General features: G+C 40.2%; 1 protein-coding gene across 1 annotated transcript in view; it reads left to right on the forward strand.

Annotated features, from left to right (window-relative positions):
• Positions 1–327: 327 nt before the first annotated feature.
• AK5 (adenylate kinase 5) overlaps positions 328–13,219 on the forward strand; it is a 96,858-nt gene continuing 83,966 nt past the window's right edge. The window contains exons 1-5 of the mRNA XM_075097899.1: positions 328–658; positions 2,401–2,587; positions 3,560–3,727; positions 9,693–9,862; positions 9,982–10,095. Coding sequence (XP_074954000.1) covers positions 599–658; positions 2,401–2,587; positions 3,560–3,727; positions 9,693–9,862; positions 9,982–10,095 — 699 coding nt within the window. The 5' untranslated portion in view covers positions 328–598. The remainder of the gene's footprint in view (positions 659–2,400; positions 2,588–3,559; positions 3,728–9,692; positions 9,863–9,981; positions 10,096–13,219) is intronic.

The raw sequence follows: 13,219 nt of genomic DNA on the forward strand, positions 1-13,219 counted from the left end.
TCCTCAGGTCTCTTCCCGTGACCCCACGATCACAGATGCTCACGAGTGATCATAGTTCACGGCCTTTTACCAGCCCAAAGCGTATGAAATGCCTCGCTCTTCCAAACGCCAAAAAGAAACCGATGCCAAGGGCTGAGACCGCCGTACGCCGGGCACCTTCCACCGCCTCTGCGCTACCCCCGAGCTCAGCCCTCCCCGCACTCGCCGCCACCGCCCTCCCGGCGTGCGGGGCCGCCCCAGGGCGGCAAAGGCAGCCAGTGGCCCCCCGGAGCCGGGGTCCGGCCTCTCCCGGGGCAGCCCGCCCGCGGCTCACGGCCGGGCGCGGCCCCTCCCGCCTCCGCTCGGTGCCTCCCCGCAGGCACCCCCTGAAACTTTCCCCGGCCGCCTGCGCACGCTGTTCCTCCCCGCCGGGGGAAGACGTGCTCTCGCTCCCTCCGTGCAGCGGGGACGGGGAGGCGGGCAGCCTGCCTCCCTCCTCCTCCCCCCGCCCGCCCGCCCGCCCGCCGGAGCCTCGCCGAGGCTCCCGCATTGCACCGCCGCGCCGTGCCGTGAGCGGGGCTCGGCGCTGCCCACCCGCGCCCCGTCCCCGGCCGGCGGCATGAGCGCCGGCGAGGCCAAGGAGTATCTGGCCCGCAGGGAGATCCCGCAGCTTTTCGAGGTGGGCGAGGCGGGGGGTGGTGGGGGGGGTGGTGGGGGCGCTTTCTGCCCCGTCGGGGGTGCGGGGGGTGCTCCGCGCCGGGACCCCGCGGCGGGCTGAAGGTGGCTGGAAGGACGGAGCAGGCGGCGGAGGGAGGCTGCGGCCCGCGCACCTTGCGCGGGGAGGCGCGGGGGGGAGCGCGGAGGGCCCGGGGCGGGGGGCGCTGCCGCGGACCGCCGCTCCCGGGGCTGCCGGCGGCGGAGCCGGGCGGGGGGCGGCCGCGCTGCGCCCACCTGCCCGCGGCCGGGGAGCGGAGCGGGGCGGCGCGGGGCGGGGGACCCCCGGCCCGCCCTGCCGGGGAATCCGGGCGGGCGGCGTCTGCCGGGTTTGCTCCAGATTCGCAGCGGTCTGGGAGGGGAAAAAACCCCCACAACTGTTCAGTGAGGGTTGTTTAGCTTCCTACAAGTTACCTGCTGCTAATGGTTGGTAATTACTTCTCTGTGAAATGCGGATTATTTTTCTTTTCCGAATCAGACATCCTGCCATCTGTATAAAACACATACACACATATGTATTTTCCCTGGTCTGCTCTGAAGCTAGACATTTTTATAGGTATTTGAAAATTACAGGACGTAGTCCAGGCTAATGTTCTCTAGCACGTTTAGAATGTGAGCGGTTTAACGAGAGATGAAAACAAAACTGTTTTTCTGGAGAGGCTCAAAGCTTGAGCTAGCAATTCTTAAAAAATGGTGCATATCTGCAAAAATGTACGGCTAGTTGCTGTGATTGTTTAAGTAGTATAATAAGGCCATAGAGGCATATCCTACTGTATAAATACAAACGTGTGTAAATAGCAATTATTGTATGAACTGTAAATAACAAATAACTGAGCAAATCCTGAATTGAAGCTATTTATTACTAATATCAACTGTGGCCCTCAAGTTTATTTGCACAAAGAAACAGAGATCATCTTGGAAGGCATTTATTAATTGTTAAGAGAAGGTTGGATGCAGTTGTCTTGTGGAGAGGTGGGAAGATCACTTATGTATCACTTTGTCAAGGCAAATCAATTCCCATGCGTCAGAGGAGGGCCTGGCATTCCTTGTGCCGCGCTCCCCGTGATGCCCGTAGGTACGATGGGTGCAGAATTCATACCGCAGGCAGGGGTTTTCTAACGGCTGGGGACTTCTGGTCAATTGAATCTGGAAGCACCTTTGAACTTTGGGGTTGTTTTTTTTTCCCAATATTGATCAAGACGACATTTGAGTCATCTTTGAAAATTTTTTGTGATTTTTAAAAATCTTTTTTTCACTATTTGTGTAAGTGCTGACTCAAGAATATGGATAAGATACTTGCGGGTGCGCTGGTCTTTTAGGAAAAGATGCATTTCAGTGATCTCATAGGCCCCACAGAATATCAAACTTTTAGGGCTGCCTAGCCCATGCACTGCCCTGCGTATATTTCCCAGTGGCTGTTCCAGGAAAAATGGAGGGAACTTTTTTACTATTTTCAGTTTTTATTGCAGCGCAAGCAGACAAATATAAAGACATAGCCACCAGCTTCCTGTTCTGAATCATTTTTGTGACACCAGCAAACCAAAATCATACATTTTTTTTCAGGCCTCACTCTCATGCATTGGCTTGAAATGGAGAGTCTTGAATATTCAAGGAATATGGGCTTTCTCTGTGTAAAGTAGAAGTCCAAGTGCCTGTTTTTTCTTGGCATCTATCGTTATAGCGAGTATTTCTGATCTTACGTTGCAGAGTCTGTTGAATGGATTAATGTGTTACAAACCCGATGACCCAATTGAATATTTGGAAGGCTGTTTGCAGAAAGTGAAAGAGCTTGGAGGGTCAGAAAAAGTGAAATGGGACACTTTTGTCAGCCCAGAAAAGAAGACCCTGCCTCCACTCAATGGAGGACAATCCAGGAGGTCTTTTTTCAGGAATGGTAATGTATTAAGTATAAAAATGATTGTATTTGTTGTGCTGTGGGTGGTTTTTACATCCACTCCAGAATTTTTTTATACTTAACTTCTATAGCAGAGCATGCCTCGTTCTGATTTTCCTTAGGCAAAGAACTCAAGGATTCTGTTTCCTTGTGTTTTGGCATTTGTTTTTCTCCTCCCATAACGGAAGCTATGCAGGAGAGGAAATTGTGATCATTTTGCAGTGTAAGGATGGATGGTTGCTGTGTACATGTTTAACGCATTAGTGGAGAGATTTCCCATATCCTACCTAAAACATTTGCAAAGATAGGGGCAAAGTTGACTCAGTGCACTTGGTTTATATTTTTAGTTGGTCCTTCTGGATGACGTACATGATCACTTCAATGCAGTTACACTAGGTTGATTTTCTAGTTCCTATTGGAGCTATATGCTAATTTCCTAAATAAAATGTAAATGATAAACACTTTGAAAAAGGTGTGGCTCTCAAAATCTAAGCAAATGTCATACTAATACCTGTAATTATTTTATTTGTAATGTTAACAAAGAGTAATTAGCTCATTTGTCAGTTGCCATAGTTATTCGTCCTTGCCATGCAGCATTTCATTAAACTAATTAGCAAGGATACTATCTCTGCGTACAACATGTATCACCAAAAGAGTTCTGCTTAATAGCACAGGTTATCTGCACAATACAACGCTTTTCTCGGAGGCCACGGCTGAGCTCTGGGTGCTATGGGCAGATTTTCACAGAAAAGCTGACGTGATTGTATAGAAAGACCAAAGAAAACTGACTCCTACTGGTTCCAGTTTAATAAATCAGCTAAATAGAGGCAAGGAATATTTCATAAAGCAGCAGCAAGTACATTGTAAAATAAAGAGATATTTATACTTTATTATACTTAAATCTGTGTACACAGTAGATTTTGAGTTTCCTGTGTATTTCCACAATTCCCAGTTTATCTTACTATTTTACAGTGATGCCTGATAATTCTAACTTCCCATACCGACGGTATGACCGACTCCCTCCAATCCAACAGTTTTCGATAGAGAGTGACACCGACCTCTCTGAAACTGCAGAGCTAATCGAGGAGTACGATGTATTTGATCCTTCAAGACCTCGACCAAAAATTATCCTTGTCATAGGTATGAAGGAAGGGTCATTTTGACAAGATTTTGTCTTTGTTACTTCGCCTTTTTATTTGTACTGCAAATACACTGAATGCCTATATGATGTATTCAATTACAATTTTTCCGTCTGCTGTAGCAAGTGGTGCAGCCCAACTGGAGTGTGTCAGAAAGTGAAGCTATTAGTGCTGAGGATATAGCATCCCAACTGTAAGCGCTTTAGGGGTTACAGTGAGCACCTCTGGTCACGTTCTGTAGACTGGATGCCCATTAGCAGCTGGAGAACCTGACTCATGCATTTCAAAACAGCTTCACCATGTGAATCAGTACTTTTCCAGAGCGTGTTCCGGATCTGAACTAAAACACTGTCATAGCTGTACTCAAAGCTGCTCACAAAAAAGAATATTTAAAAGTATTGGATAAGCCAGCTCAAAAAGGTGGTAGGGAACTGTTGTCCTCTATATTTAGTACCTTGGAAACGAATCGGTATGTCCAGCTGGAGCGAGCATACGTGGTCACTAGTCCATTGCATTGGTAAATTAATCCCTAGATCTATTTGGCGAATGAATCCTGTGCCGTCTTCAGGGAGAGTGAGCGATCAGTTGGCAATAGTTAATTGTGCTCTCTCCCCAGGTTTTCTCGTGTGTGCTGTCTCGTGTCCTTGCTAAGCAGCTCGTACTTTCCAGACAAGCATACTGCTTATTAAGAAATAGCTGCAGTTTAAGTCTAAATCAATGTTTTATTCTGTTTCTGAATTTAGGTTCTTCAAATCAGTTTCCTTGTCATCTGGGATAGTTGGCTTTCGAAATTTTACCACCAGGCCTAATTCTCTGGTTCTCTGGACTGTTTAAATAGTTACAGCACAGGTGCCAGGTGATGGAGAATCACATTTTTAGTCTATAAAGCTTTATTCATATTAAAGAGAGATATTGCTTCCATAACAGAGAATAGTGTGTAGCATAGTGAAAGAGAATAGAAATGTCTTCTCTGTATTATAGAGCGGGATCTCTAAGAACAGCATGTCCTCTAGGCTCTGCATCCAGCAGGTCTTGGAAATGTGATATTGGAATATACTGAAAGCAGAAACCCAGGCATTTTTCTAGATATCTGAGGTATGCCAAAAGAAATGCTTAGACACTGGAATTTTCTTAATCTTCTGGTTTGGAATTACCAATCTCAACATGCAGATCTCACCGTGCACTCTTCAGTGGTAAAGCTCGCATTAGATGGAGAAATAACACGTCTTTCTTTCATCTTAATTAATTAGCTAGCCTTCCTTTTCGTAAAGGAGAAAAACTGGCTCCTTTTCAGTGACCGTGGAAGGCCCTTAATGCATTGAAATCCGTGTAGCCCTATTGTGGTAAAGTGATGAATGAAGGTTTGATCTAGGTGAAATAAAGAGAGATTGGCTTTCACCTCTGCAACTGAGTGCAGGGGTATTCGAAGCGAAATCCCTGAGTGCCAGTACATCGTGAACAGACCATGGATTTTACAGAGCTTTTCTTTCCCCCCATTTATATTGGGAACATTGTAAACATTCCACAAAAGCTATTTCAGGTTTATTTTCCAACTGAGCTCCTCTGAATCTGTCTATTACAGCATGATCTGATAGAAACACAATACTATATGTAGCTTAGCAGCTATTGTCCAATTTTGTACAGTATCAAGAAAATTTCTCCCAAATTCAACTTTCTATTGAGAAAGCACATAAAAACACACACTGGAAAGAATAAAAGAATAACTAATACACTGAATGAAAGAGGGAAAATTTAAAAAAGGGTGCTATTAATTTCAAGAGGCAAATATTGTACACAAAAGATGTGTTGCATATTTTTCAGTTTGCATAAAAAACCAGGGAAAACTTCAGTTGAGCAAGCTATTTATGTCTAACTAGTGCTAACTAACCATACCGCTGAGCTGAGGTAGCACTGGTCCCATTCCTTGGTGGGGACTGAAATGAATAGAAGTTAAAGACCGGTTTTCTGCTTCACGTGTTAGGTGAACTTTTCTTTAATAATGCATTAGCCCAATGCTTTTTAGTGCTTCCATAAAGGTTTTTACAACTTCATTGCTTTTTGAAATCTATCATCCTTATAATGAACCAGGTATCTCTAAGGCAAAAAAGGACTCGCCTATAAAGGCGGGGGCTTTGTTCTTTTTCTGTGTTTGCGGAAAAGTCTTCTGGTGCAATGTAAAGCTACAAAGCTGCAAAGCGAGTATGTGACTGGATTTTAGAAAAATCAGACGGAACCAGCCAGGATGGCACACATCTGAATCACTGGAAAATTAAGTTTCTAAGGCATTATAACACTAGGAAACTAGATTGTGTTTCAAAATGTGCTTCCTAACATATTTTGGCAAACACATTTTTACTGTTGATACAGCATGAATACAAAGATCTTAAAAATGCATTACCTGGTGTCATTAGCCCCACAGTTCAGTATGTTTTTAAACTGCACTTAATTAAAAATATAAGTTAATATTAAAAGAATACATTTTCCTTTTATAATCACAGTTTAAAGGACAGTTCAAAGATAGTGCTGTCAGCAGTCGGCTGGCCCACTGATTTATTAAATCCAGTCCACAGGTAGATTTTAAAATCATAAGTCTTTTCAGGAATCTTATTACATGAATTTATTTTGAATTTACAACAATATAAGCAAAATTGAAATGTTGAACTTCCATTTACAAAACTAGATTAAAACAACTGCTTTAGTAGAACTTTTTGGGCATACAAATCTTCACCTGAAACCAGTTAGCAAACATCATTTTAGATGCAACAAATGTTCCCTAGTCTAGACATCTTCTAAGAAATATGTAAAATAATCACTCTTTCCTAGAGTAATGTATAATCTCAGAATATATGAAAAGAATAAAAAACAAAAGTGATTTGATTTTCCTTTCTTGTGAACAGTGTGTCAGTATGATTTATCAGAGAGTCAGGAATGGATACATAGTTCAATAGATTATAATGATTTTCTGTGGGAAGTAATTTTGTCCTATCACTTTTATTTTATTACCTGAATGTTTCTGCTTAGATTGTAAATGGATAATCCCAGCTTGCTATAAAGGGTTATTTTTGGATTGAGAAAACGAAATATATGAGAAGTTTATGAACGGTCAAGCAAATACTTTATTAGGTTTTTTCTGCTTGCAAATCTAAATTGAAAGAACAGAACTGCCGAACTACACATTTTTTTCCTGCTTCTCTTTAATGGCAAAGCAAAGTTCTCTTTAACAGGAGTATAAAGTCTGTCTACTTGGTTTCAAAAAGGCTTTTTCAGCTATTTTATGGTTTTACAGAGGCTGATGTTTTTTCAAGTAACAGTTCTGTTTTTCTGGCATCTTTCGTACCTCTGCTGGAATAGGGATACTTTCTTCCTTGTTGTCAAATTTTCTAATTTTCTACATGTTACCTATATGTGTTTTGTATCTTTGTTGTTTCTGGGGTGCAACATAGTCTGTTTCAAACTTGTCTTGAGCCTCCAGGGAAATAAACTGTATTTCCTTTCTTGGAAGTTTTATATCTGCAAGAATTAAGCACAGCATTGGCTCCAGTATGTATTAAACCCTTTGCTCCGAAGCACAGTCACAACCTATTGCCCCTTTTTTCCAGTAGTTAGGATTACTGCCAGTAAATAAAGCCACATAAATTCATAGTAATAAATGTAACACATGTATAAACGCATATATAATATACATTATTATATGCTATGCGCATTAGATTGCAGTATGTGGTTTTATACGGAGGGAGGGAGTTGCTTATGGAACTGCACAGAGTGAGTAGACATTGCAGTAACGGGTAATAATCCTATTTATTCACCTGGCAAAATCTGCTCCATACAAACTGGCAACAATCACTGAACAATTAGCTGCACTTCTTTGTGCTGCTGTTTTCATCTATATAAGAAAAAAGACAACAGGAATCAGTTGCTCCAAACGTACTGTCGTTCCAGATTGCCAAGAGCCTGTAATAATCTGCAAACTACATAGAATTATTTTGTTTGAACGTTTGTGTCAGGTGCGTTTCTGACACAGGAGTGAAACACAATGTAAGGTTTGGTGAAATGCATTTTTCATGGGCAAGGCTGAGCATGCCATCAAAGGGAGCGGGGAGAGCTGAAGCAGAATTGTTTTGTAGCCGCTTTGGTGGAAGGGATGATTCCTAGTATTTCAGATGCTTGCGTATCTACAAAAGGGAAACATCCTTTATTCTAACAAAGAGGATAGCTAAACTGTCCATGAAAGGAGTTCAAGCTGAAAAAACTAAGCCCATCTAGATCACCTAGAAGAACTGAAATGGAAGAATAGCTGTAAAAGCCAAAAAAGCCGAAAGAGGAAAGCAAGCATGAGCCTTTTTAGGAGAGAAACAGCAAAACAGCAAGTAAACTGAATGAGGGAAAAATATTTTTCAGTTGTAACCTTACTGTGGAGAGATAAGATAGTTTTTCTTTAATTTCTTTGGTTGTGTGTTCTATGAACACATCTATAGCTGTATTGACTAGTTGGATGTTACAGATAAATTATTATATTTGCACTTAACCTGGCTTGATTTAAGCATTATTTAAACTAATTGGGTAATGATAAAGCCTTTTTTTCCAAAGGGTATAACTGGCTGTGGGCAGGGTATGGGAACACCTTAACAATACACAAGTTTCCCTGTGCATTCTCTTCCCATGGGTCCCGATCTCCATTGCAAAGGCCAGGTGGAGAGTTGCCATCACAGCATTAGGGGTACAGAAGAGTTCCTAGTGACTGCTGGTGACACTGAAAGCTCTCTGACATGTAAAGTTGGGGCACAGGTTCGAACCTGGTTACACAGAGATGTCATAACCATATACGAAGCAGCACTGTAAACCTTATTCTTCAGTCAAAGCTGTATTACTTATATAAATGCCTAAAAGCTATTTATGGGAATAATGCAGGTGATGTAAGAAAGAGTTAAATGATTTTTTAATAAATCTTAATTCTTTGTTGAAATAAAATCCAATGTTGTCACACACAATTTCACAAAATATAGCTACTTAGTGTTAGGAATTAATATCAAAACATTTGATTTGGTTTTGCTTTGTTATGCTATTCAGTAACATACACTTTTCTATATATAAACATTTATTAGTATCAAAACAATTCCCTATTTTTACATACTGGATTCCAGTTTCTCTGTTCCTCACATCGTAACACGTCCTTTTAATTCAGACATAGTGTGGTTTTTTTTTTACATGCATTCTTGCTTCTGCTGTCCAGCTGACCTTCACTTTGCTATATAATGTAGCTGTTTTCTGGGATTTTGCTACCTATTCTGCCTCCGCTATACTAAAGGGTCTCTATTCAAGTTGTCCAGCAAGCTGAACCTAACAAATTGTTTCTCTATCAGATGCTTCAAGCATCAGTACCAGAAGTATGCGTGGTTCAATAAAAGTCCTTGTACTGAATCACTATGGAAACATCATAGCTGATTATTTAATATTTTTCTGTATTTTAAAATTAGAAAACCTCAGAAACTCATGCGAGCATATTTAGGAGCAGATTTTATTAGTTCCATTTCATGACTAGTCCATTGATTTCATTGGCTTATTTAGTCAAGTATGATTCTTTCGGACATGAATACGCTTCAGACTATCTGGATCTATATTCAGATTCACAGAGTTCAAAAAGGGACCAGTTCATCTGTCTCATCCTTTACTACAAATCAAGAAAAATTCCTTTCCAGGAACAGCTTTTGAATCGGGTCAAGCTTAAGAGAACATGTTTATTTTTAATTTGCAAGTAGATTTGTATTCTTTTTTAATCCATTTTACAAACTGTTACCTTTATGATCGGGTAGATGAGATCCGTTTCTAAGTGGCTGGTAACAAGTCATGCAACTGTAAGATTTGCTGTAATCATGGTTGGAAATAGGTGCTGATAGCCAAGATTTCACATGTGGTTGGGTACTTCAGATGAAAGGTTAATTTAATGTTTTGCTTATAATTACCAATAGGTGGCCCAGGAAGTGGTAAAGGAACGCAGAGTTTGAAAATAGCAGAACGTTATGGATTTAACTACATATCAGTTGGTGAACTGTTAAGGAAGAAGATCCACAGCACAAGCAGCAATAGAAAATGGAGTCTAATTGCCAAAATAATTACTACTGGAGAACTGGCCCCTCAGGTACAATGTATCCTGTGTTAATGTTTACTTTTGAAGATTTGTACGTGCTGTATTAACATGCACCGTCAAGAAAACCTCCTTTACAATATTAAATAAGTAACTTATTTTCTCTGTGAAAGGAAACAACAATAACTGAGATAAAGCAGAGATTAATGCAGATCCCTGATGAAGAGGGCATAGTGATTGATGGATTTCCCAGAGATGTTGCCCAGGCAATCTCCTTTGAGGACCAAGTAAGAGATTGGTTTTGTTCTTAAAATAACTTACTTATCTCTACAATAGTTAAGCTTCTTGAAATCATCAGTAAGATTCCAAGAAAGACTAGATGTTATTTCTAGCGGAGAATTGCTCTTTAAATCTTTGCAAGTATACAATGACGGGGTGACAAAACGTTATTCTTTTGTTTTATGTTATATTGCTTTCTGTCTGAAGTCAGAGTATTTTGTAAAAAAGCAATGTGATAATATGACCAATAATCCCAGCCTCTTGTCTCAGTAATGAAAATCCTCTCAAGTTGAAGAAAATAACATTAAGTCTAAAAATTAGTATTTTTTGTATCTTAGCTTTTTAGAAAGGGAGAAGGCATTCTATTTCTATATCTATTTGTTGAATTTAATCTACATTAAGAGAAACTTACTTAAATCAATGCATATCTTGAGAACACTTTTAATCTGATGTCTATTACAGTACATTGAAAAGACTGGAATAAAAGAAGGGTTAAAACTGCTCATGTTTTGCAAGTTTTTGTAAACCAGAAATGATGCTCTTTTTTTAGAAACTCAGATCATTTTGGTTATTCTAAACTACAATTCTACGGTTTAGTCAGCTAAAACAGTATTCTCGAGTTCTATTCACATGTTGCTTTCACGTGTGTATTTTAAACTAATCTAAAAATACTTAAATTCAGTGGAAAAACAAACAGCTTATGTCATTTTCTGATCAAGCGCTGTTAACATAACAGTTACGGCCACAAGTAAAGGTTGCATATTCAGTGCTGAATTTTTAGAGCACCCTTCATGCAGAGCGTTTTGAAGTCCTTCACAATTGCTGGTGTACTACTGTTTCCGTACTTTGAATTCTAAGTGGCGTTGCCAAGACAGAAGTAACATAAGAAAGCAGCTAATGAGGCATTTCATTAGTGGGCTTTTATAAGATATTATTCTGAGTAAAAGTCAGAAGACTGAATTGAGGAAATTAAAGGACACAGACAAAATAGTTATTACAGAAAATAGCCAATGACTGCCAGCGATATCGTCTTATAATTAACGAAAGAGAAGACTAACTATTTTATCAATGAAACATCAGAAATTTAGGCTTAATGGTCATTTCCTTGCCTCAATTTTTTGTCCAGAATATTGTGTGATAGTGTGACCTAAGTGCATTTCTTGGTGCTATAATTCTGTTCTGATGTGTTTGATGAAAGAATGGGGGATGTGAAACTGGAAGAACTGGCAGGAGTTGAATTAAGTGCTTTGAGTTATCCTAGGGTCAGATTCTCCTCCTACAAAGGAAAACCAGTTAAACAACACTTGAGCACCCATCCTAGGGTCCATTAGTAATGCCACTAAGAAGTGGTGTCCAGGAGGTAATAGAAAAAGCTCAGGCAATACCATGCTTTAGAAGGGGGGAAAGGTGGACACAATGTTCTTGTTGACTGTAGAAAACTACATGGAAAAAAGACTGACAGAATGACAGTTGATAGAAATCCTAACTTTGGCTCCTTTTCAGTAAGTGCGGTTTCTCCAAGGATGCTGTAGATTGGTCTCTCTCTCTCTCTTTTTTTTTTCCTTTTAAGAGAAAAGAGAGGATGGATTTAGTCATTTTAGATCTGACTATATTCTCAGAGAGTTCCTTCATTTTCAGTCAAATAGGATTTGCTAAATCGTACTCCTCAAGGCCTGATTCTGCCTGAAAGATAGATGCCTAGCTGAGTCTCTCAAAAAATCCCAGAGCACTTCATACAGGACCACCTTTCATTCTCATCTGTTCTAAAGTAAATATGGGAAAGGAAAGAAGGAATCATAGAGCTTTTATAGGAGCATAGGGAAATGTAGCCACATATAGGAAAGAAAATTTGGTCTGTTCAGGCTCCCCCTTTTTCACCTGTCTTTGCAGCTGACCTCTTATATGAGCTTATCTAAGGCCACGGAAATAAATGTACAAAGGATGTCTATATTTTGCCATACAACATCTGTTTAATCCAGTGGGGTATGTTCAGTGTTTTAGCTTGGCTTTATATTTTGAAAACCTAAAATATGCTTGTTGTTTCTTTAAAATTCTCTGTTTAGTAAGCCGTAATGCTACACACATAAGTAGGAAGGTCTTGTGGGAAGGAACTATCAGCAGACATGGCACCCATCTTCCTTCACAGGATGAGGCTGACAGTAATCCATGGCATGTCAGGTTATTTACATTAACTGTGCAAACATTTTTAAGGCACTCAGAGATCCCTCAATGGGAAGTGCAACTGAGTTGCAGGGAATTCAGTAATTAACTATGGTGATAATCTGTGTAAGTCTGCAATTAAAGATGCTGTGGGTGTTTTCCACAGCTTAGAAATGTTATAGCTTTCGTGCTAGCAGTGTGTAGAGCAGGACAGAATTGTTCTCATGAGCCGAAAGTGACAAGGTAGGAAATAATTAGTTGGAATTTCAGCAAAGAAAGTTTTGATTAAAATAGTAAGACATTTCATAATTAGATCTGTTAAGCAAGGGAACATCCTTTTGAAGAAAATGGTGAAATCCCACAAAATGGAAATAGCCAAATCACATTATTCTATAATACATATGCCTTATTCTTACAAAGACATTCCCTGCAGAACACTGAGAACTGTTGGTAAAAAGTTCTGAGTAAGAACTAATTCTTATTGTAATCATTAGTTTTGTCATGGGTGAATACTTATTCTTACAGACGGTCAGATGGTCCCTTGAAGATCATTACATGCTTATGTACCTGAAAACAGCAGCAAAGGTCGTGTGACACAGGCCATTTTAAAGGTTACATTTAGGGGAACTGCCAGAAGATGCATGAAGTAGAAGTTACTCTTTATTTAACTGTTTTTCCTCATTCATGATCCCTTCACAGCTGTTAATTGTTTTGATTACAAGGGTCCTAAAATGCAATTGTGTGCTTTCAAACAGTGACTTTACATTATTATTTGTTCCATAAAGCAGCTAGAACACTTCAGTGTTTTATGATGTAAATGAAAATAATGATGGTAAGTTTGTATAAGGGTAAATAGAGTAGGCTGGCTTTCTCCATTCTTTCAGCCATACAGGATATAGAGTAGATGCCAGTGGGAGGAATGAGCAGCAGGGACAAGGGTGACTGTTCATTTGTACTTTGTCATTTGAGTGT

This window comes from Phalacrocorax aristotelis, chromosome 6 (assembly GCF_949628215.1).
Source record: "Phalacrocorax aristotelis chromosome 6, bGulAri2.1, whole genome shotgun sequence".
NCBI classification, from domain to species: Eukaryota; Metazoa; Chordata; class Aves; order Suliformes; family Phalacrocoracidae; genus Phalacrocorax; species Phalacrocorax aristotelis.